This window comes from Chinchilla lanigera, unplaced genomic scaffold (genome assembly GCF_000276665.1).
Source record: "Chinchilla lanigera isolate Chin_1 unplaced genomic scaffold, ChiLan1.0 scaffold00106, whole genome shotgun sequence".
Taxonomy (NCBI): Eukaryota; Metazoa; Chordata; class Mammalia; order Rodentia; family Chinchillidae; genus Chinchilla; species Chinchilla lanigera.
The window spans coordinates 5,319,595-5,342,877 of record NW_004955507.1 but is presented as its reverse complement, the minus strand read 5'-3'; the positions used below and the strand labels follow the sequence as shown (position 1 = coordinate 5,342,877).

Here is a 23,283-nt window from a genome sequence, read left to right as displayed (position 1 = left end):
TTTTTTTTTTGTTGTTGTTGTTTTTTTTTTTTTTTTTTTTTTTCCTATGATATGCACTTAAAACCTGAAGATCCATCTTTGGCTCCCAACTGGGTCTCTCTGCTCCCTGCTCCCTGCTCCTGTTCCAGAACAGATTTATTAGTCCGTTAGAGACTGCGGATTGGGAGCCAAAACAGACGTCCCTGGGAAAAACAGTGAGTTGAGGTTCCACCTCACATTCTTTTCATTCCAGCTGAGGTGTGCTTCCCCAGGCCGCTGAAACTCTTATCTCACAGGAAACCAGTCACTGACACTTCTCTGTGCTGTAACATCAATCACAGAGCAGTGCAGCTGAGTCCCATGCGCCAGAGTTCTGGAGGAATTCTTGGTCCGTCCGAACTAATCTTTATACCTGCTACTCCAGCCTGCTATGTGCCCATCTTCCAGTGGCACCTTCTGAACTAAGCTAAGCATGAAATATGGTACAAAGTTATAATTTTCATCTTGAGGAAGGAATGGTGAATTCCAGGACATGGGTCTCCTAGGACGTGGGATCCCAAAGCGCAAAGAACATAAGGGTCTCCGAGTGGCACTGTCAGCTTGGGGTTACCTCTTTTCCAGTTTCAGACTGTGCTATGGACAAGACCGTTGCTAGCATTTCTGTTACAGGCACCTTCTTCTGTTATGGCCATGGCAAGGTTCTGAGTCAAACTGGAGGCAACGAGGGAAAATCTGCCAAACTGACAGCTGGGGTTGAGACGGTGGGAAGGAAGGCAGAACGCTGTCACCCGGGGGAGGCCTTGGGGGCAAGCAGATGATGGGAGGGCAGGGCCTTCCCCAAAGCCCTGGATCTCGCACACTCGTGAATGTTGTCTTTGCCTGTCATGTGATCAGAGGTGTTAAGTTGGAGTTTTCCTCAGAGGTTCTCTCTCCCTCTGCTGACCTCTTCCTTTTTCGACCACCTGCAAAACACAGTTTGTAAGTATCATTCTGTGGGACTGGCAGGATATTCATACCCTCTCAGTGGTCTGAGCTTTCTTCAAAAAAGGAGCAGAAATAGAGACAAAGCCCTGGGCAGTTGGACTAGAACTCATGTGCATTATATCTTGGTGCCGATATCAGCGTAGTTAACATCGGGAAGGAGTAGGATGCACCTTCTGCGCACTGTGACATCCCTCAAAAGGCACACATGTAGGCTCTTGCCTGCCATACAGACTTCCTCGAGGGGACTGAATAAACCCCCGTAATGCTTGAGGATTATGCCTCCCCTCCCCGGATGGTCCCTGCCTTAATGCAAGACCCTGAGGAGGACTCATCACACAGTCACCAACGTCATACGAGCCAGGGCTGGTCGGCAGAGCTGGGAGCCACTCGCAGGACTCTAGCTCTGGAACAACCGCCCTCTGCATGGAGGCAGGTGGGGGCAGTTACATAACTGTCCTCATGATCCAAGAGCCATCTGTCTCCAGCTGCTTTCAGGGAGGAATATTTTCACCTTATTCTTTGCCACCGGCTTCCGGCTGTGGAGAATACTGCTTTCCTTTCTCCCATCCAAATTCTAGCCAGGCCTGACCCTGCTCAGCTTCTGAGATCAGATGAGGTGAGGTACATTTGGGGTGGTGTGGCCGTAGACCCCTTTCCTTTCTATGAGTCTCCTGGATACAGTCTTTTTTTTTGAAAAAATTTTCTGAAGGACTAGATAGCAAATATTATAGTTTTTACAGGCCACATGGTCTCTGTCACAACTACTTGATCTTGCCATAGGTAACAAATGGGTCTATGATCCAGTAAGTCCTTATAAAACAGGTGGAGGAAGGAGGCTGCAATTTAACCCGTGAGTATGCTCTGCAGACTCCTGTCCTAGAGAAGCAAATGGATGGGGAAGATCCCCACTGTATCAGGGGTACAGCAACGGCTTAAGCTCCATCGTGTGTTTACTCCACTGTACTTCATTGGTTCCCAAAGGGAGTCAGTGGTTCCTGCTCTGGGAGAGAGATCCTAACATGCTTTCCCTGCTAACCCCCAGGGTGACTTAGGTCTGGGTGAGGAGCTACTCACTCAAGGTTCTCAGCAGCTTCTTGCCCATGGTTTCCTCAAAGTCACTGCTGCAAGGGCTGGTCTCTGGGTCCAGGGTGATATTACAGCACTCATTATCTGATGCTGAGAAAAAGAATTAATGTAAGTCTTTTCAGCCTCCACGTCCAGGGATGAGGCAGGGTATTCTGGATGATGTCCTCAGCAGGTGAACGTTCGGGGCAAAGAGCCAAGACAGGGTGAGTGTGACAAGAGGGGGATCCCCAGGATGGTGATGGCTCTGGTGGTTAGCAAGAGGTGTTGTAGGGCCGCAAAAGGAACAATGACACAAGGGAAGTCCATGCAAAGTCACAAGTAATTCCCTCTCTGCAAACACTGGTGAGGGGGGAAGAGAACATTATGTTCTTCACCCTGCATCTTTGCTGGACAAAAAGCATATTTGAAGACCGGTGGCAACTCCGTCTCCTTCCTTTACTCACACAGACCTACTGCAGGGCTCGGTAATCACTGAGTACGTTGCAGGGCTCAGTAACAGTCAGAACCCAGTGAGGACTCAGAGAGCCACAGCACGTCAGAGCCGGGAAGGGGTTCACATCCCACCACCAGCACAGTAAGAACCAGCTAGCGAGGTGGAGCGGTGTGCGGGAAGCTGCACTGTACTGGACGAGGCTGGGCCTGCTTCTAATGCATATTTGAACGTGATCAAAGCATTTCCCTTTTCCCAGGCCTCATGGGTTCTTGTGTATCACATGAGCAGCATAGACTACAAAGACTGCTCCACCTCAGTTCTGAGTTTTTTGCTACATTTTCTAGCTATCTGCCTTAACTACTAAATTTGGTATGTGAGGGGGAAGGAGAGCATTTAGGTCCTGGAATGATGACTGTGTAGGTCCCAGATTTTCTAGGTTAGCTGCATGTTCAGACATGTTGTATCATTAAAAAAATCTACAAACCTTTCCAGGTCATTGCTCTGGACCTGCAAGGTCTCTTACTGTGGATTGGGGTAGGTAGGGGAACTGTTGGTTTGGCGCATAGGTGGAGCAGGTGCTGAAAGCTTGGGGAAATACACTTTAGTGAGGCAAGCACAGAGCTTGGACCACGGGGACACCGGAGCTTGGAGTAGCCCCACGGTTAAGGCAGACATGCTCAGCGTCTTAAAGGGAGGTGATAAGATCTAAGCCCTCAGGATAAGTCCTGCGTCCTCCCTGTGCTATAGGGATCCCGGAGGAAGGGGAGAGCCCTGCCAATATGGGTGATGGCTGACATCAGTTTCCTAACTTGTAGGTCTAGTGATAATTACCTAATATTTATAGAGCATGGTACCAAATACTGTAGTGTATGTTATCTCATTTGTATTCAAAGCTGCTTTATGAGAGAGCTACTGCAGTTTGTATCTATTAAGATAAGAAAACTGAATCTTCAGGTAGGTAACTTGCCTAAGATTGCACAGTTCATAAATGTAGGAGTCAGGGTCTGAACCAAGGCAGGGTTATATCTCCTAATACCGCACCGTGCAGCTTTCCTGGGGGAATACATTAGACAGGGCCTGATGTGCAGCCGGTGCTCTGCAATAGTCAGTGCTCCTTCCTCGGCTGCATGAAGAGGTGGAAGGACTGACACAGGGCTCCCCTTACCCAGCTTGCCCTGGTCTACTCTGGGACCCAAAGGTGGTAACCCTCCCTTGGCCCTCTGGGCCCCTCCTGACCTGCTGTTGTGGGAACAGCTGCAGGGGACAGCAAGACTTTCTGTGTCCTGTGCTCCTCGAAGTCGGTCACTTCTTCCCGGGTGAAGGCTATCTCCTCCATTCTCAGATACACCACCTCCCCAGGGCTTCTCAGACCATCTGAGCGGCTGCCTGGAGGTGGGACAGTATGCGGATCACACCTGTGCCTTGGAGGGGACTTAGTGGTCTGTGAGGCACCAGGTAGCAGCCCTGGGCAGGGGTAGGGGAGGAAGGCAGGGCCATCCGCATCCCATGCGCCCCACTGACTTACACGGCAGGCTGGTCCTGTTGTTCAGTAGCGTGAGGGCAGCATCATCCTTGGGAGTCTGGGGTGTGCCCCGGGTCGTGGGGGCCTTGGTGGAGTCTCCGTCAGTGCAGGCCTCCATGTCGGGGGACTGGGGCGAGCTGTCCATGTGGCAGGCGGTGAGGGCATTCTGGTATTGCTGTCGGGTAATCTGGAAGGGAGTTGGCAGAAGCTTAGCAGAACCGGAGGACCCCTCTCTGGATGCAGCAGCTTTCCTGAGCTGACAAGCAGTTCCCCTGGGGTGCTTTGGAACCCTGAGCTCTGAGGCCTGAGACCTGTGAGCTGGGGGCTTTTACCACTCTGTAGCAGCCCAGAGGCTGGGTAGTAATGAGAGGTCTTTTGCTTGCTGGCCACAGTTGCCACTGTTCATTTTTATAGGCTCCAGCCTTCATGTGCACTGGAGGAGCCAGTCTAAGTGCACTTTGTGTTGCTATAACAAAACAAACCTACTTTGTAAAGGGAAGAGGTTTATTTGGCTCAAGAGGCCGGTGGCTAAAAAATCCAAACAGTGCTGGTATTTGATGTGGGCCCCCGGCTATTTTGATGTCACAACGTGACAGAGAAACAGAAAGGGAAATGGCCAAGTGCAGAAAGGGCCAAGCACATAGGTGGTCTTGCTTTGTAACAACCTGCTCTCACAAGAACTAATCCGGTCCTGGATTAACTACATTAATCCCTTCTAAGGGTGATGCCTTCATGACCTAATCACTTTCCACTAGGCCCCATCTCTTAAAGGCCTACCTCCTCTCAATAATTTACACCAGGGACTAAGTTCCCACACACGAACCTCTGGCAGACCTACTCACACCGCACCCAGCACACAGATTACACAGACTGTCCTATACTGGTGCTGCTCAATTCTCAGCATCAGAATTATGTGAAGAGCTTATGAAAATAAGATTGCCGCTCCAAACTTCCAAAGTTTTCTATTTTACTAGATCTGGGGTAGAAGCAGAGTTCGTGTTTCTAGCAAGTTCCATGTAATGCTAATGCTGCTGCTCTGTAGATTACACTTTGAGAACCACTGACGGAGACCTAGTTATAGTCAGACACACAGGTCCCACTTAGATCTTTGTTCTTTTTCTATAAAGGATTTTAAAGGACAAAGTGTCAACAACCGGCTTTGCTATTTTTTAGGTCAAAACTATATGATCTATGGAACCATGGGCCTCAACCTAGCATTTGTCCAAAATCTTTAATGAACTGAATGTTCCTGTGAAGAACATCTTTGTTTTGCAGTGCCCCTCTGTGGAGAAGTATGAAATCAGGTTCCAAAATCTCCCCCAAAGATGGAGAAAATTAGCCGTGACACTAATGGAAAAGGAAATGTCTTAAATGTCACATGGTGAGCCCAGCAAAGCTGGTACAGAGGTTGTATTCTGTAAAATAGCTTGAGATTTGCCTTCTAGTTTAATCAAAGGAGGCCAAATGATCCTTCATCTAGAAAATATGGCAAGAAACACACTGCCTGCTCAAGACCAAAGTGCAGTCCTGGTTTTGCCTCTTTCAAACTAGGTGATCCTGGCCAAATCATTAACCTCTCTGAGCTTGTGAAAGAAGCCCAGGGATAATGAGATAATATGGGTGAATATGTTATACAACCGTTAGTGATGATTAGTTTAAAATATGTCCACAGACAGACCTCACAATTTAACTTTACAATGGCCATACATTTATAAGACAGGTGTTCAATTTACTATATTCACTCTAAATTGTCTCTGGCATGTCATGAGGTGGGGGTGGGAGGATATGTCTCTTCTGTCCCCAAAACCAGCGTGATTGGTAGCAGTGTGACTGGTTGTTTTGTGAAGGCAGGAGTAGGTCTCAGGAAAGGAAATCCTTAACCAGAAAATATAGTAAAAGAGGGGGAAGGAAGGAGATGCCCAGGAGGAGGAATGGGAAAAGAAGGGAGGAGACAAGACAGAATGAGTGAAGGAAAGAGGAAGAAAAGAGAAGGAAGGGGGACTGTTTTGGTTTGACTTTGAAATGGCTCTGCTGGCTTAGGGCTCCTGTTGGTTGGTCAATTGGCTGTGCCTCTCAACCCAGAAGCCTCTCGCGACTGACAATAAGATGCTCTTTTAATGAATTCATTTTTTGAAAGATTTTACCCACATTGTGTCTACAGTGAACTGTACCACTCTTTTCTTGTTCTTAGGACACAGGGATAGGCCTGTCCATTGTTATTACCTGGATCCAGGGACCCAGGAGCTCAAACCCTTTCTCTAAGCATTGTTATGGGGCAAAGAAAGAGCTGGCAATGAGTAATTACTTCTGGTAGCAACGCTGAACAAATGGAATGGCCACCTCACAAGGGACTGAGCTCCCCATCATTGGAGGCATTGACACAGATGTTAAGTCATGGCTTGTCCGTCATACTAAAGATAAGAGTGAGACAGCAACAACTAGGGTCTAACATTAGGGAAAAGAGCATGGGAGTACGTGTGTGGGAACAGGGCGCGGAAGTCTGCTCCGTGTGACCGCGGTGTAGAATAGGAAAGGCACCACCGTTTGCTTACTTTGTTTGTATCTCGCAGCCTTGCTTTCACATTGTTTTCTTTTAATGTGTTTAAAACCATAAACTACCGCCACGCCAACGCTGTCATCTTAAAATAAACTGCAGATAAAGTACCACTCTGGAAAGTGTACTCCGGGACACAGTCTCTGCCCTGCTCCTCTGAGCTGTGTTATTTCCTGTCAGTTTTCTTCCCATGTTCAGCGACAATTAAAAAAAAATACAGATGAACGAATTCATTTGAATATGAATGAATATCTTTCAGAAAAGCATAGAAACAAAACAATGAAAGTTAATATATTATTATGCCACGAATATATCTAAGATCTTTAAATGGGTCCTGTATTCTAGGAACTCAGTCAGTAATCACTATTTCATTCAATCTAGAAACACTTTCCAGGGACAAATATTCTATAAAATATTTTACATCTGAGAAATCTGAAATATAGAGTACTTTATAATGTATAAACAGTTTATCAATCACAAAGCTAATAAGAAAAATTAATCTCATTTTGAACCTAAGTTCATAAATTCCACACTTTTGATTACTTATATTTTTAAGACATGTTAAGAGAAGTAGAATATTTCTACTTCAATTCCAGGCATCATGAATCATTGGAGAAAAACTATTATTCAAGAAAAAATATTCTGGAACAATGATAGCATACAAAAACTTATTTCACTAACCAAACACATAGTTACAGAATTAAATGAACATGTTAAAGAATTAAATGGATAAATAAAACTATCATCTAACAGCATAACTAACAATATAAAGACAGTAAATAGGCCAGGGATATAGCTCAGGGGTACAAAGGCCTGCCTGGCAAGCGCAAGGTCCCAAGTTTGATTCCCAGTACCATAAAAAAGAAAGTAAATAAGAGATCATTTATCAGCTAAAAACAGAGAAGTAATTTTCTTTTTTATTGTTAGTGCATGTTGGTAAAGTAAGGTTCATCTTGGTAAAATGATACATGAATATAATTTCACGTATCTTGATCTTTTTCTATCCCATTACCTCACTCTTCCTTTCCTCTCCCCACTCTGACAGCCCTCCCCGTACCCACTATCTACTTTCGATTTCCCTGATATGACAGCTTCTTTTTATCTAGCATGGTATGTCAAACAGAAATAGAATGTGAGCCATATAAGCGATTGCATATTTTTTAGTAGTCACATTCAAAAAAGGAAAAGAGAAGCAGGTGAAACAATTTTAATAATACATTTCATCTAACTCATTATATCCAAAATAATTCCACTGCAACAGGCAGTCTGTAAAATTATCAGGGAATTTTGCATTCTTTTTTCTATTAAGGCTTTGAAATCCCTCATGCATTTTATATTTGCAACATGTCTGGATGAGCCCCATTTTTCTACTGTGTTACATGGCAGCAAAGGTCCAGCAGGTCTTCTGCAGGCCTAAGCTGCTCTGCCCAGTTCTGAGGACCTGGCCTTGGGACGGCCAAATGTCCCTACTACTCACCAGCACAGAACTGTGGGGACAGCCCAGATGCTCCTTTCTCACTGCCCCCCCCACTGAACCATATCTACTCACCTTTCACATGTGTTTATGAATATCCCCCACACGGCATCGCCTTAACTCCTCTCTGATTTTTTCCCAATTTTTAAACATCCAGACATTCTCCAGCCACTATAGTGTTTTACAAATGCCACATAATTTTGTAATCAATTAACTAATACCTAGCATTGGTCACTGTTGTTTAACTTAGGTTTCCTTTCTCTAAGTAGGACTTAATCCATTTTAAAAGGCAGATGATTTTATATAGATAGACTGATTGATTGAAGGAATCAAACTGCTTTTCACAAAATAACATGGTTTTATTTTCTCTTCACTTCTATTGAGAAAACCATTTCTTAGCAATAGCTTGAGTTCAGACACCCCCAAACTCACCCCAGTACTGAACCCAGGGCTTTCACACTGAGCTACACCTCCAGCCTTCTAATTTTGAGACAGGATCTTGCTGAATTGCAATTTAGGGATTCTGCCACCAGATGGTGATGGGTATCTTGGTCAAGGTTATACAATCCAGATTGTAAAATATCTGCCAAATATTCTTAGTTTAATAATGATATGCACAGTGCGCATTTAAAAGATAATAGAAATTTTTAATTCCTCCACAATTTAACTAACAATTCTCTTTTTATTTTTTGGTGCTAAAGATCAAACCTAGGGCTCCTTAGCTTCTTAACTACTATTAATCATGGCTTGTTTGTACCTTTCCAGGCAATCATTAGGTGAACTTCCCTATCTCATTTTGTAACATATCTTGAAAACAAATTACTTCTGGACTTTTTAACACTTCTGGAGGTTCAGTTTGTTGGACATGAACAGTCCTTGAGAAACCACCAGCAGGGATTAGGCTTCTGAAAACACTTTTCCACACAATCTTCTCTTAATCACCCTCAAAATTCTCCTTGGGTTACAAAGGGGGTGGGGAAGGTAGGTAAGGGAAGCAGATAACACAGCAGCCTAAACAACAGGCCTGATGAGTCTATTAAATCGGAAGGAGGCAACTTTCAACTTAATGTGTGGCATAGTTTTAGGAGAAAGCAAAGCTAAAATAAATGTTTTGATTAAAACAGGAGTTTCAACCCATCAAGTTTCCCTGGAGAAGACTACCCATTATCATCAGAGATTTTAGGGGCTGAAACCAGAGATTTCAAGAAGCTTTTGAATAGTGCTTCAATTGGTTAGTCTTCTCAATATCAAAACGTCTGGGTGGGAAAAAATGTCAGTGTTGTGGACTGGTTGGCGGCTCTGTAAGGTGCTTTAGTCTGAGAGAAGGACAGAAACCTGTTTCTTAGACTGGACCTTGGACTTGGGGTTCCCCAAACTGCCACTGGCTTGGATCAGTGAAGAGACTGCTCCTTTTTTTAAAATTTTTTGGTACAGGGAATCAAACCCAGGACCTTGTGCTTGCCAGGCAGGCCCTGTTCTGCTGAGCTATCTCCCCAGCCCTGAGGCCACCCTTCTATGTGCCTTACTGTTTGTAGACTGCTCCTTTTCCCTATGTCCTCGGAGTGGGGCTATGAAACGATTTGTGTTAGGAAAATTCTCACAAATTTCCTGCTAAGTATTTGTCTTAGCATATCTCTCTTTGAGGAGCTGCTAAATCCATCTGACTGCGGTACTTACCCATCTATGCAAGCCTAGTAATGCTTCTAAAAACTCTGGGAGGGCTTATTAAACCTGGCTCCTAAAGAATCTCATTCACTTATCTCTGCATAGCAGCAAATCAAGTCTCCATATTGATTTTCTGAACTTCTACATGACGTTAGGGACTGAGCGTGTACCCTCAAAATCTCTCTGTTGAAACCTAATCCCCAGTGCAAGGGCATTTGGAGGTGGGGCCTGTGGGAGGTGATGAGGTCTGAGGGTGGGGCTGGAGTGGAATGAGTGCTCTTCTAAGTAGAGAACTCCTTTCTCTCCTCTCCTCCATGTGAGTGAAAAGGACACCTGCAAACCACAAACCAGGCCCTCCCAGACACTGGATCTGCCAGCCCCCTGATCTTGGACTTTCCGCCCTCCAGACTGTGAAAAAGAAAGGTTTGTTGTTTCAGCCACTCAGCCTATGGCAGTTTGTTACAACAGCCAAAGTGAAAAGACCTGAGAAATGAATTCAACAACAATTCCCAATGCACTTAAATAGAATTCAAATTCCGTGCTCTGGCCTGAAGACCCTATGTGGCTGGGTCTTCCTCTGACGCTCCCCTCCCAGCTCACGCCGGCCCCTGGCTTTGCTCATTATGGGCTGGCACTCAGATCCTTGACTTACCATGCCCTGCCCCATCTGTGTTTCTTTCTAGAATATTCACCCCGCCTTCCTTTTCATGTTTCAGCAAAAGCGTCTTTTCTCAGGCTGCTCTGACTGCTATTTTAAAGGCAGTCTCCTGGCCTCCTCTATCCAATCACTGTTTATCCCAAGGCCCTTATCACTACTCGGACATATCTAGATTTTTTATGTGTTTACTTGTTGTCATCTTTTTCTCCTTGTCAAGTAAGCTCCAGAAAGGCACGTGAAGGCTTGCCGCCTTCACCCTAGTATCTTGTCAGTGGAATCACACACTCGTTATGAATCCACCCCCCCCCCAATCATGTGCAATACTCCCAACTGCTAAGCGGACCAGTTTGGCACAGAAGAGTTTCTCTTCTCTCATGTTTTTCTCTACGTCTCCTTCTGAGGAAGGTCAGCAGCGTGAGCAATGAAAGGGCTTCTAGGCTGAATGTCGCAGGGAGAGGAGTCAGGCTGCGGCTTTCTAAGGCTTAATCTCCCTGTCACGGTAGACTTGTCAAATGCCCCGTCACACGCCCCTGTGAGTAAGGCTTGGTTAGTCCCTAGTAACTTCTCCCAGGCTCTGCTTCCCTACAACTCTCTCCAAAGCCCAGTGATTTTGGGGCTTGAGCTCTGGAGGCAGACAGACTCAGCACTGAAGCTTGACTCCATCACTTATTAGCCATCACTTACACTCTTCAAGCCTCAACTTTATCGGAACAGGGGGAAGGAGAGTAGGACCTGCCTCACAGTGTGGCAGGAGACTAAATGGACAATACAGACAAAGGGCTCAGGAGAGTTCCTTACACGGAGGACTCCCACACAACAGTTATTATTCTAACCTACCCTCCCAGTTCTGTCCCTCCTGCTAGTGATTTTCCGTGGTTAATTCTTTTCATGGCTACTTTTATCAGCTGACATCAGTTTTAACTCAAGATGTTTGTAGAGCTCTGGGGCAGAGACAGCCGGCCAGCTTCATGCCCAAATCATCAGGGGCTGTGCTCTGGACGAAAGGGAAGGGCCTTCTCCTACCTGTGTGATCTCGGTACGTCTCTCATCACCCAGCCTGCAACTAGAACAGTTATCAAGTATACTCAGTGGGTATTTCCCTGGGCTAGGATATGTGGGCTGTAGCTAAGATTTCAGGCCAAAATTTGTTATGATTTGCTCATTGCTAGAAAAGAAAACAAAATAACAGTGGGGTGAGAGAAAAGGGAAAAATTTAAAAGGCTTCTTTGCAATGCCAATCTCAAGGAAAGGTGTGAAGAAACAGTCTCTTTCAACTGCAAGGTAAAGGGCAACCTTTCCAGAGTGGTTCTCTTAATAACTCAGTGGCCGGATGCTAAGGGACTATTTTGATTTTCTACATAAGATTTTCTGTTAGTGCAAGGGCCCACTTGTGCTTTAGATTTTAAATATTAAGGTGCAAAATTATACCACTAGCCTTATCATACTATTGTAAAATCACAGCATGGTTCCCTTTGTGTATTTGGTTTATTAATCACCTGCAATTTGATCTTGAAAAAAAAATTAATAAAATCAACCCATGCTTACACCTTTCCCAATGGTAGAGGATCCAAAGGGAATAATTCTGCCAGAAATTTATCACAGACAAGCTGATCTCCCCTTGCTTTCTGCCTCACTTTCTCCCATGAAAAGCAGAGATCAGGAGATCTTGACAGGGACAACTACTGAACAATAATGAAGTGTGCTGAGATAACAGGGCCTTCCCAAAGCCAAGGAACAATTACCCCCGGCATTGCACTGGAACACAGGGGAAGGTGATGTATATATAACATGACTACGGATGGGGTCTCCTTGTCCAGCTTCCCCAGCTAACTCTGCCCACTGGGGGAGAAGAGGGGCTGCGCTCCGGGGAAATTACCTTCACGAACTGCACATCGCTGAGGATGTGGACTGAGTAGTCAGGTGTGTAGAGGTTGTTGCTGCTGCTGTACAGCTGCGTGTTGCTCCCACCAAAGTCACTGCGCTCTCTATTCGGAGACTCAGAGCGATTCAACCCGCTGCAGCGAGAAGGGGATCGGTTTACTGCAGATGGTGAGGAAGAGGAGAGAGAGGAAAGACAAGAAGGAGCAGAAGAGACAAGGAGGAGCGGGTAGAGAAGACAGGGAGTGGAGGAGGGAGAGAGAAAAAGGTGCTGTTTACTGAGGTCCAACAGGACTATCAGGAGATTGTGGCCCTGGGTTGCGGAAAGGGGCCCTCACCTCCCCATCAGAGCCAGCAAGGAGCCCCAGAGCTTTGTTGGGGTTGCTTCCCTTGAGGCATAAATCTCCCTCCCTGTGGTCTCTCCCAGCAGGGTGGTTGGGCAGTTGTTTCCCCACTAGACAGTAGCAGAGGAGGTCCACTGTTTATATTGGTTCTTATTTTAAGATTAGGTGCAAGAGGACCTCAAATGCATGAGTACAGTCCAGTGAGGGTGCTTTGCTAAGCTAGAATATGAAACCCTTTGCTAGGGTGACATATTCCACCTGCAACAAGCCCTGTTTTAGAAAAGCCATGGCCTTAGGTTTGCCCTGAAAATCATCCGTCACAGCACAATCAATCTTCACCGGGGTGATATGTCTTAGGGGGGTTAACTCAGGCCTGCCCAAGCACTGGCAGAACTTAGGACAACACTGCGGAAAAAAAGGTCCCCAGATTATATGGATACAATACTTGGAAATTGTAAGTCACATTAATAAACTGTTAACATGTGTCCTATTCTTGTTTATAGCAATCCGAAAGACCAGTGTGAGTCCTTAGAGTTCTGTGCTAGAAAACAGCCCTTGCTCTGAGGCTTCTGAATCCACTCTCTCTATGAATGGTTTGGGTGAGAATTTTAGGCTCCTGTGCATCTGAAATGTGATGTAGGAAGAAGAACAGGGAGTCGGGCGGGCACACACCTTTGGCTGTCTGAATCCTTCACCCACTTGCAGGACTGGGACTGAGAAAGGTCCACGTGGGGCCCCTGAAAGTGGGTTAGGGCAGGGCTAGCCCTTGAATAGGTCTAAGTAGGGGCTGAAATAATCCATGGGCTCTCTGCCAAAAGCCCGAATATCTAGTGAGCTTTTACATTTTAAGGAATTTCTTTCGGGAAGTTCAATTAACACTGTGTTATTTGGTTTCAAAATGTACTCTGAACCGCCATCACTGGGATCCGCAGAAGACAGGGTGCTGAAAGTGCCCCAGCGTTACCTCACCGTGAGACAGCACTAGCGGGAGGCCGCAAAGCCAACTGAAAGCACTCCCTCCGCAAAAAAAGAGAACAGGAGCCCCCCCAGAGCCAAGATCAGTTCAGGGGCTCAAAAGAGGAAACCAATTCTTCCAAGATTCTGCTCCCTGCTTTTTTGGGGTAGAACCTTGGGAATTCAGTGTTGGCTCTTCAGCTAATGCGGCCACCAATGAAGATACTGGATTAGCACCTATTTGTAGCGAGTCATAGAGGCTGGCAATCACTTAAGTGGCCAAGCTGTTAGTCTGGCAAACCCTGTAAACAAAAGATTCAAATAACAATAGGATGAATTATTTTCTCATTAGAATCACAATAATCACCGCCTGTTGTAAGTACAGCATTAAGGATTCAAATTCCACCTTATCCTCCTCAGCCAATGTCCCTCACTTATTTGCTGTTGCTTAACCTAGACACCTGGAGTCACCTTTGACTCCTGCCAGTGCCTCAGCCCCGCATCAAGTCCCACCTGCAGCACAGTATGCCCATCTTTTCTTTCTGCAACCAAATCCTGTCACTATCACCTTTTCCTAACAGCCGGGTTTCCCCATTTATAATCTTATAAAGCAGTCCCCCTAATCTGTGGGGCACACATTCCAAGACCCTCAGTCACACCTGAAACTGTCCATAGCATCCAATCCTAAGTATTTTGTTTTTTCCTATATCTATGCAGTGTAATACAGTAAAATACAGTAAATATTAAAAATTTGGATACAGTAGGACACATTGCCATTAATCCTTCCTCAAATTACTTCCCGTTGCTTCAAACAGACATCCCATCATTTTGAAGGAGTTCCTCAAGTCCTTTTTTGTAAGTATCAGTAGTTGTGCTGTTGTGCCTGTTCTAACATCCTGAATGGATTAAAAATGTTTGCTTTATGGTCTTTTTGACTTAGGGGAAAAGCCTGAGATTGCATGATGTCAGATCCAGTAAATAAGGTGGATGAGGGTATGCTATAATGTTTTTATTTGACAGAAATTGATGTAAACCATTGATAAATGAGGCACGATAAAATATAAATATTTAAATTAAAAAATTACTACAGTAAAAGTCACATTGCCATCAAACCCTCAAGATACTTTCCCTTGCTTCCAACGCACTTAGCCCAGTGTGCTTTTTCTTTTGAGACAGGGTCTCGATATGTAGTGCAGGCTGGCCTTGAGCTCATGATAATCCTCCTGCCTCGGCCTCCTGGGTGCTGGGATTACAGGCAGCCACCATGACACCAGGCTTTTAGCCCATTGTTCTTGACAGTATGTTGGGTTTTTTTTTGTAGAAATAAGTTTTAAAAAGTTTAAATACTCATATTATCTTTTGATCACCTCTTCCATGTCCATGATAAAGTTTAATTTACAAATCTGACACAATGAAAGATTAATAATATTTCTTTCTGTTAACTAATAACAATTGTAACAATATATTAAAATAAAAGTTATTTAAAACTTATGAATTGTTTACTTTTGGAGTTTTACATTCAATATTTATAGACCATAGTTAACCATGGGTAACTAAAATTATGGAAAGTGAAAATGTGGACAAAAGAGGATCACTATAATCTGTTTTAGCCTCAGCTGCCAGAATAACATTTTCTTTCTTTCTTTTTCTTTCTTCTTCTTTCTTTCTTTCTTTCTTTCTTTCTTTCCTTTCTTTCTTTTTTTCTTTCTGTCTTTTTCAGACAGGGTCTCGCTATGCAGTTCAGGCTGGCCTTGAGCTCACTCTGTAGCCCAGGCTGGTCTTGAACTTGCAATGATCCTCCTGCCTCAGTCTCCTGCGTGCTGGGATTACAGCTGTGTGCCACCACTCCTGGCTACAGAATAACATTTTTAAACATCAATTAACTTCCTAGCATACCTGCATAAATCCAAACTCCTTATAGTGGCCCTGAAACTTCCATTACCTGGCCCCCGCTTTCCTGCTTGCTGTTCTCTGGGGCCTCCCTTCCCCCTGCCTGCTTTGCTGTAGCCCTCTGAACTCCCTGGGCATCTCAACCAAGCAAGCTACTCCTGCACCCCACCACACTCCCAAGTAGACACCATCTCCCTGCTCCCTTGCCCCTGCCAATGCTCCTTGCTTCTCAGTCCCTGCCTCTCCCTGGAAATGTAACCTTCTCTGAAGGCCCTGTCCGCCTACCCTAAGACGAGTCCCTCTGTTTTCCTCTATCGCCGCCCCTATCCATGCCTTCAAAGTACTTTTCCAAAGTATTAATTACATGTTTGTACTTGCTTATTAGGTTTGCTCAACTCTTAAGTTCCATGAGGGCAGAGATCTTGTTTTTAACAAGACATTATTAATGTACACATAGTGTCTAGCACAGTGACTGGCTCGGAGTAGATATTCAATACAAATGTACAGTGAACAACTTTGTACCTAAGGGTTACTTTGGAGAGTTATTTAAAATCTGAATATTGTTTAAGAAAAGGTGTTAGAGCTCCCAAACTGTACTGGAGTCAGAAATCCAGTTTCTTCAAGAACCTAGTGGTGGGAGAAGAAGAACAGAAATAAAGGTGGATAGAGTTAAATCTTACACACCCAGAATCCAAAGAGCCTCAGGCCATGGCCAGCACCATGAGGGAGAGCCTACAGGGGGCGCCAGGATTCCGTCTGTTTAATAAGAGCATGCGCAGTGGGGCTGGGTGGGGGTGGGTCTTGTCTTGGAGTTCAATGTCCAGCGCATCCACCCTGGATGGAGGACTAACAGGGCCAGTGCTGGTGCCATGCAGGACATAGTGATGCATCAAGGTGATTATAAACAGTAACAGTATTGGGCAGAAAAGGGTCCATTTTCATCTTTGTCCTGGTCCTTTGAAAACAGACCGGTAAACTCTGGCTTGGCTAGCCCTTTGGTGGCTGTTCAGAGAGATGACTGGCTGAGACAGTCAGTGTGTTGCCCTGCTGGCCAGTTTCTGAGGTAGTAGGCAGGTAGTTTTGCAGGAAAGCAGCCTCTTTGGCATGAGAGTAGAGTCTAGAAAACTGTACCTTGACTGAGTGGATCTCAGCCTCAACTCAGTTTGGGCATAAGCAAGGGGAGAGCACGTGAGCAGGGCCTGTGGTTTTAGTAACGTTGAGAAAACACCATCATGCCTTGAGAAGTCTCTGCTTTGCTTGTCTGGACCTGGGCTTCATATACCACACCTGTTGTTCCACACCCTCATCCCTTAAGTCACAATTCAAGATACACTCGGGGAAGATGAGAGGGAACTAGATTCTTCCCATCCACAGAAGTGTCTGCCTAAATCACTTCTCATGGGAAACAGAGACTGCAAGTGCATCCCAGTTCCCCCAAAACTCTCATCATCTCACAGGCACCCAGCCCGGAAGTCACTCTGCCGTCATGCACAGGGTCTCACATGCCAAACACAAGCTACATCACTGTTGTCCTGGAAGGATAAATATGTCTTTTGTTTTGTTTTTAAGTCAATATGCTATTGAAGGTTTATGCAGGAAATTCTAAAGAATTTCCAACACCAAAATTACAACTGCTTTACAAAGTTTGGGCCTATGAAAGCATTTTTGAAAGAAAAAAAGAAATCTTATTTCATGACAAAGAAAGTTTGGTCTCGTCTGAGTATTGTGCAAGATCAGTGTTTTGTGTCCTGCAGCCTGACATTCCTCAGTAGGTAGGATGCTGATGACTCAGCATTTTAGTAATTGTGTACATATACGCAGAGATTTCTGAGCAAGGCAAATGGAAATAGAAATGCTTTTAATAAAAAGGAAGAGAAATCAGTAACAGACGAGTGTCCTAGCAGCATGGCAAACTAGTTCAAGTTGTATAATTCCCCTTGGCATTTCCTAAAAGCACAGAGGCACAGCTTGGGGAAGTAAAGTGACAAAGAAAATCCTAAATATAGTGCAAAGAGTTGTGAAAGGCGATAGATCAAAAAGCAGTGTATAAAACTGACCATAGGAGCTGTCGATAGGAGGTAAAGCAGGCAGCCAATATGTTCTTGGCCCACTCTTGTTCTTACATTAAATTGGCTTTAGTGTGACAAAGTGGAAGGGAGCAGGACTTTTTGGTTCAGACCACCAATTGCTATTGAGAAGTGCGGCAGACCTCATTCCAGTGATCAGTCTGCAAGAGACATCTGTTCTGCCTGGCAGCTTGGAGTGACTGAGGTTGAGTGGAGAAGATGCTGGGATAAAATTGGTGAAAGGTGACGGGGAATATGGAGGGGGATTTCACACTGTCATTGAAGTTGGATGGAATCTCTTCACGTTGCACTACCATGTAGAGGTTCCAAAAAAGTAAACACTGCCCTGAAACTCTGGCTTAACTTGCAGACATCTTTGTCCTGGAAACTTTCACAGCCTTATCAAGGAAATAAGACTGAATATATCGAAGTGGAATACCCTCTTCCCCTTCTAAACATGAAGATATGAGAGGGAGAGAGGGCTCAGTGGCTGCCTGTCTAGAGCTTTTGGAGCATCAGTGAGAGACGGAGGCGGGCAGCTTCTTTTGGTCATGGATTCTCCAAATCAGATGGGAGAGTTTAATTACATAGGCTTGTAAGAGTACAAACTAGGATAATTGCCATTCACCATTCTGTGTAGTATTTAACATCAGACAACCAAATGCCAAGTCAGTCCTCTGTCAAAGCTCGAAATGAACTCTGCAAGTTAGCCCAAGTTGGGATCCCAGATGAACTCACTCACATTTCATGGAGCTTTAATGGTTCCCAAATGTTTACAACTATGAAAGAACCAGCCCAAAGGAATATTTCCATTTGCCACATTTCACAAAGTAGAAAGACTATTTTTAGAGATTCACTATGTATTCTGGGAGAAAACTCCGTGGTCTTGCACTCAAGGCCCATTACACGTGGATAACCGAGCGCTGAAAAAGAACCCTTGGTTTCGACATCTCTTCTCTCTCTGCTTTTGTGGATTTGGAGGCGTTGCTATGGTGAACTCAACATTATCTCCACTGTCAAGAGAGGAAAGAAAGAAATCTGGAGAGAGGGAAGGATAACTACAGTGGGACCAATGAGGAGTTTCATTTTAAAATGAAAACACCTGCAAAAATGGCTAATTACATCATGCTCTGGAGGTAACCCACAAGCCACTCTGCTGTTATTATTTCAAACTAAGGTTCAAATAGAAAGAAATGTCCATGAATAATGATTGGCCATCACATACTAGGTATTTTTGCAGTATTTGGTGCAAGGACCCCCGATGTCAATCCAGTGCGAGCACCATTCTCATTCGCACGACTAAGTGATGTAAATCACAGCCCTGTAGCATGCACAAAATGCGGACAGTCAGATGTGCAGCAAGGTCCCTGGCAACAGGAGTGCAGGATCTAAGACTTGGATTCTAGTCCTCATCCTTCAACCAACTTACTTTACATACAACACTGACCCAATGGTTTAATTTCACCATCTGCTATCTTACTGTTTTCTAAATACAAAATTTCTGCTCATGTCCCAAGGTGGCTATGGAGGTCAAAAAACTAGGAACCATTTATTTTCAAACTTAAAGTCTTACTAATTTCCAGAGGTTATCTTTTTTCCCCTGTACGAGGTTAAGAATCAATACATATGTTTCTGGATCAGAAATCAAGTACGTGACCAGAAGTTGTCCAAGATTTCTGTCCATGAAATACCAGGCCTCTGAGGTTTCTTCTTTGGGGATATGGAGCAGAAAGGAGAGTGACAGAGGAATACCGTGATGTGGATCTTGAGATATCGCCGAGTTGCTGGGAAGACTGGGCAGCTGACTACAGACAGAGACCATAGAAAAGAAAACGGGGGCAAAGATCTGAAGGAGCATCGAGGCGCTCCCTACCTCGTTCTTCTCCATTACACCCACCCATCACTGCTCCATCCTCCAGAGCTGACCCGAGAGTGGGAAAAGGCTGGCTTTGTTCTTGCTTCTGTACTGGTGGGAGTCCTGTTGGGCTGAACACCGACAGTCATGGAGAACAGGGTGAAGGTTGAAAGGGCTCTCAGGGAAACATAGTATCAGGCAGAGTAGAAGCAGAAGTCTCAGCCCCTCCTGTGAGGGGCTGTATAGAAAGAATTAGTCATTTTTCTCTGTCTGACACTGACTTGCCGTGTAGGTTTTCATAATTAATACTGATTAATTGGAATTAATATTCCTCAAACTGGGAAATTACAATTAAGTTATCTGTACTCCCGCTTTGACTTTTTTGGTTGAAAATCTTTAAAATGTGTGCCTTCCCTCTCTGCGGAAGATTCACAGTACACCCTGCGCATTCCCCAGGATTTGCTGTGTTTGAAGGATCTTGAAGGTACATGACAGGGTCATATCTAGTTCCGCTGGCATGTTAGGGAGGGTGCCAGGCTAGCATGTTACACTGGCTGCACTACCTTGCAGTTGTCATGAAGGCATGGGTACTCACAAACAAAGGACAGTTTTACTTCTTCATGGAAAATCACCATTAAGGGAGAGGGAAAACTTTGGCGAAATTTGAGAAGGCGGCTAGTTTGTCTTTAAGTAAACACAGGACCCAGATGTTTTTTGATGGAAAAATGTGATCTGGGAGCAAAGTTAACAGAAATGCTTCTGACATTACAGGCATGGGGGCTTGGGGTTTCAGGACATAGCCTTTTCTGATGTTGTCTACTATCTCCAGACAGCAAAATGTCACTGGAATTTTTAAAAAAGTACTACAAATTAAATCCAGGGCCTCATGGACGTTAGGCAAATGCTCTACCACTGAGCTATAACCTGAGCCCTTTTAAAAAATTTTAGACACAGTCTCATAAAGTTACCCAGGCTGGGCTTTAAATTGTGACCCTCCTGCCTCAGCTTCTTGAGTAGCTGGGATTATAGGTGTGTGCTATCATGCCTAACCACAACTGAATTCTCAATGCCTGAGGATATGGTAGGGTGCACCAGGATAAGGGACACAGAAACTATAAAAGATTTGCCTTTCTAACTGCAGGGCTGTTCTATAAATAAATTCCTGGTTTAGTCTTACTTGCTCTGTGGGCCTAAGAGATTAACTTCTAGAGGTGAAAACAACATGAACAGCTATGTGATTGTTATATTTATTGCACTGTATTCAGTCATTGAGTTTGAAGCTCTAAGACGCTACTTGATTAAATTAATATGAGAGGTTAAACCTCAGAAAAGTTCTTTTGACATTTTAACATCATTCTTATGTACAGAGCCAGAGGAAATACAACCATCACATAGAACCATTGCTAGGAAAACAAGGATGGGTTCATGGTTAGCTAAAGGCAGAGGGCACATAGAAGGAATATTGGAAGAAAAAGATGTAGAGATAAAGCACAGAGTTCCATTACTTCTTTTTTGTTTTGTTTTGTTTTGTTTTTGTTTTTCTTCCGGTACCAGGAATCGAACTCACGACCTTGTGCTTCCCAGGCAGGTGCTTTGCCACTGAGCTAAATCCCCAGCCCCTTCCATTAATTCTTCCTTCTTTTTTCTTGATGTACTTCTTAGCCCTCCTCTCAGCAGTCAAACAAGTAAGGAGAAAAAACTTGTGCTATCCCTCAGCACCACCACTTTCCATGTATTTACACAGATACATCCTGGAAGGTAAATTCATAAATGATGCTACTGAATCAGCAATGCCTGGGCTGCGTGTACAAACGAATGTTAGCTGTGTGATGCGCTATGCCTTACTCATGGGAATGCTGCTGGGAGAGATTAGGTCATATGTAGGACAGTAACAGAGCCCAAAGGCCATCTGCAAACCCCACTGGATCTACAGAGACCCACGACATACATGTATGTTTACCTGGGGAGCCTGCCAGAGAGTCCCCTCTGCTGAAGGCGAAGGTACGTGACACAGAGACAGGCACTAAAGAGTCAGGGCCAAGGGCATGTGAGTAATGAAGGGGAAGATAAACATAAAAGGAGAGAGACAAAGAGCAAAGTGGGTGAGACAGTCTGTTTCTGGATCTTCACAACATCACATTTCTCTACAAAAATAAACCTAGCCTCTGAAAACAGGGAAGTTTACAAAGTTACCCCCCAGAAAACACAAGAAAATAAGGCTTTGCTGGGCTTCTCCTGAAAAGATGTGCTTCCTCTCAGCGGGAATCAGAGATGCCAATGGCAAGCACAGGCAGTGCCTGGGGGCGCGGGGCGGTGCACAGGCAGCATTCCCAGGACTGCATTCCACGGTGCTTTCCCAGCTGCCTGAGTCCCACATGGGTGTGTGAGGGCACATGCACAGGCATCAGAGACATGAAGGCTAAGCATACGCTTCTGCTAGGGCCATACTTGTGGAAGCTGGTGCCTGCCTGGCCTGCTAAGTACTCCTTCAGCGGTCACAGCGCTGGTGAGGGACTGTGCCTTGCTAGAGGAGCAGGACAAAGTAAGGGCCCAATTCTAGCAGTTTTAATGGAAATTAACTTGGTGAATTAAATAACAGTCATTTCTTAGCATGTATAAGTGCTCTAAAGCACCTCTCTTTCTACTCCATTTTCCCTTCTCTTTCCTGATAGTTAGAAATGGAACTGGCTATCACTTGGGCGGGGGTGGGATGGAGTGTGTAGCAACACTCCAGTTGCTTCCTCATCTTGATCCTGAGCAGTGGTATTTCGGCAAGGGAATCTGTCTTCACCTGTCTTGTCTGATCACTCTCAGAGTCCCTTCCAAACAGCCAAATGAACCCAGTCTGTAGGTAAAGGCACATTTAGACAGGTAGCTTCTGTGGTCTTACTTTCTGTACCACATAATTTTATCTGAAATTACTTATCCATACAGGGAAGCAAGAGAGGGGCCTTATACCTCCCTGATAATTATTAATCGTGACATAAGATGTTAATGGACGTTTTAATGGGCCTTGTTGTGAAACACGCTGGAGTAAGAAACCTTCAGTCTCAAGAATTATAGCTCTTCTTAAATTAAATATATACATCACCAAGCAGAAGACTTGATTACTCCCTACTGTACCTGTTCCTGGTACCCAAAGTTTGGTCAAGGCTGTTCAAGAGAGCCGGGCTCACTCACCATGGTATTCTGGGTTTCCTGGCCGTCAGAAGAAAGATAATGGACACAATGTGGACTGTGCTCCTCTCACTCCACCCAGGAAAATCAGAGAGACTTCCTTGTAACCTCAAGTTCAACTTTGAGGCATAGGTCATAGGGCCAGTATTCTGGCAAATTCTTCATCTCATATTTCACTCTCAAAAGCTGAGTCAGCTGTGGGTTAGCTTCCAGGACAAGGGGTGTTTGTTAGGCCAAGATTTTACAAGAGTTTGCCACTCCATTTTAGGATTAATCTCTCCCTCAGCCTACAAACTGAGATTCTTGGCCAGTGAAGGATACTGCTGAGGGCTGGACTTTGGATTAGCACTCTGCTGGGCGAACAATTGTGGGGTTTGGGCAGACATAGTTATGTCATGCTCAACTCTCTTAAGTTGGGAGGCGTTGAGGAAGGAAGGAAGGAAAATGCCTCTTTACCCCTACTGGCCCAATATTTTTCTTTTTGTTCTGGAAAATTTATGAAGATGCTCAGAAGCGTGGAGAAGGAATGTAAGCTCAGCACTTCCTTTCAGTTAACTGGGTGTAAAGGAGGGGTTAGCAGTAGAAGCTTACTCATGGGTCACTGATAAAACTGAAGGATTACAACAGAAATAACTAGGGCCAGGAAGGAAAGACAGGAGGAAACTGGACTGATTTTCTCTCTCTCCCTCTCCTTGTCCATCCCTCTCCTTCCTCCTTTTCCCTCCCTCCCTCCTTCTCTCTCCTCTCTCTCTCTCTCTCTCTCT

General features: G+C 44.8%; 1 protein-coding gene across 2 annotated transcripts in view; it reads right to left on the bottom strand.

Annotated features, from left to right (window-relative positions):
* Nucleotides 1-17: 17 nt before the first annotated feature.
* The window catches only part of Cnnm1 (cyclin and CBS domain divalent metal cation transport mediator 1), a 58,913-nt gene continuing 35,647 nt past the window's right edge, over nucleotides 18-23,283 (bottom strand). Inside the window, exons 7-12 of one of the 2 annotated variants that reach the window (XM_005407668.1) lie at nucleotides 21,303-21,365; nucleotides 12,232-12,395; nucleotides 4,008-4,191; nucleotides 3,719-3,868; nucleotides 2,038-2,139; nucleotides 18-941 (exon numbers count right to left, since the gene is read on the bottom strand). In XM_005407668.1, the coding sequence (XP_005407725.1) occupies nucleotides 862-941; nucleotides 2,038-2,139; nucleotides 3,719-3,868; nucleotides 4,008-4,191; nucleotides 12,232-12,395; nucleotides 21,303-21,365 (743 nt within the window). In that variant the 3' untranslated portion in view covers nucleotides 18-861. The remainder of the gene's footprint in view (nucleotides 942-2,037; nucleotides 2,140-3,718; nucleotides 3,869-4,007; nucleotides 4,192-12,231; nucleotides 12,396-21,302; nucleotides 21,366-23,283) is intronic. The other variant, XM_005407669.1, reaches the window with a different exon arrangement.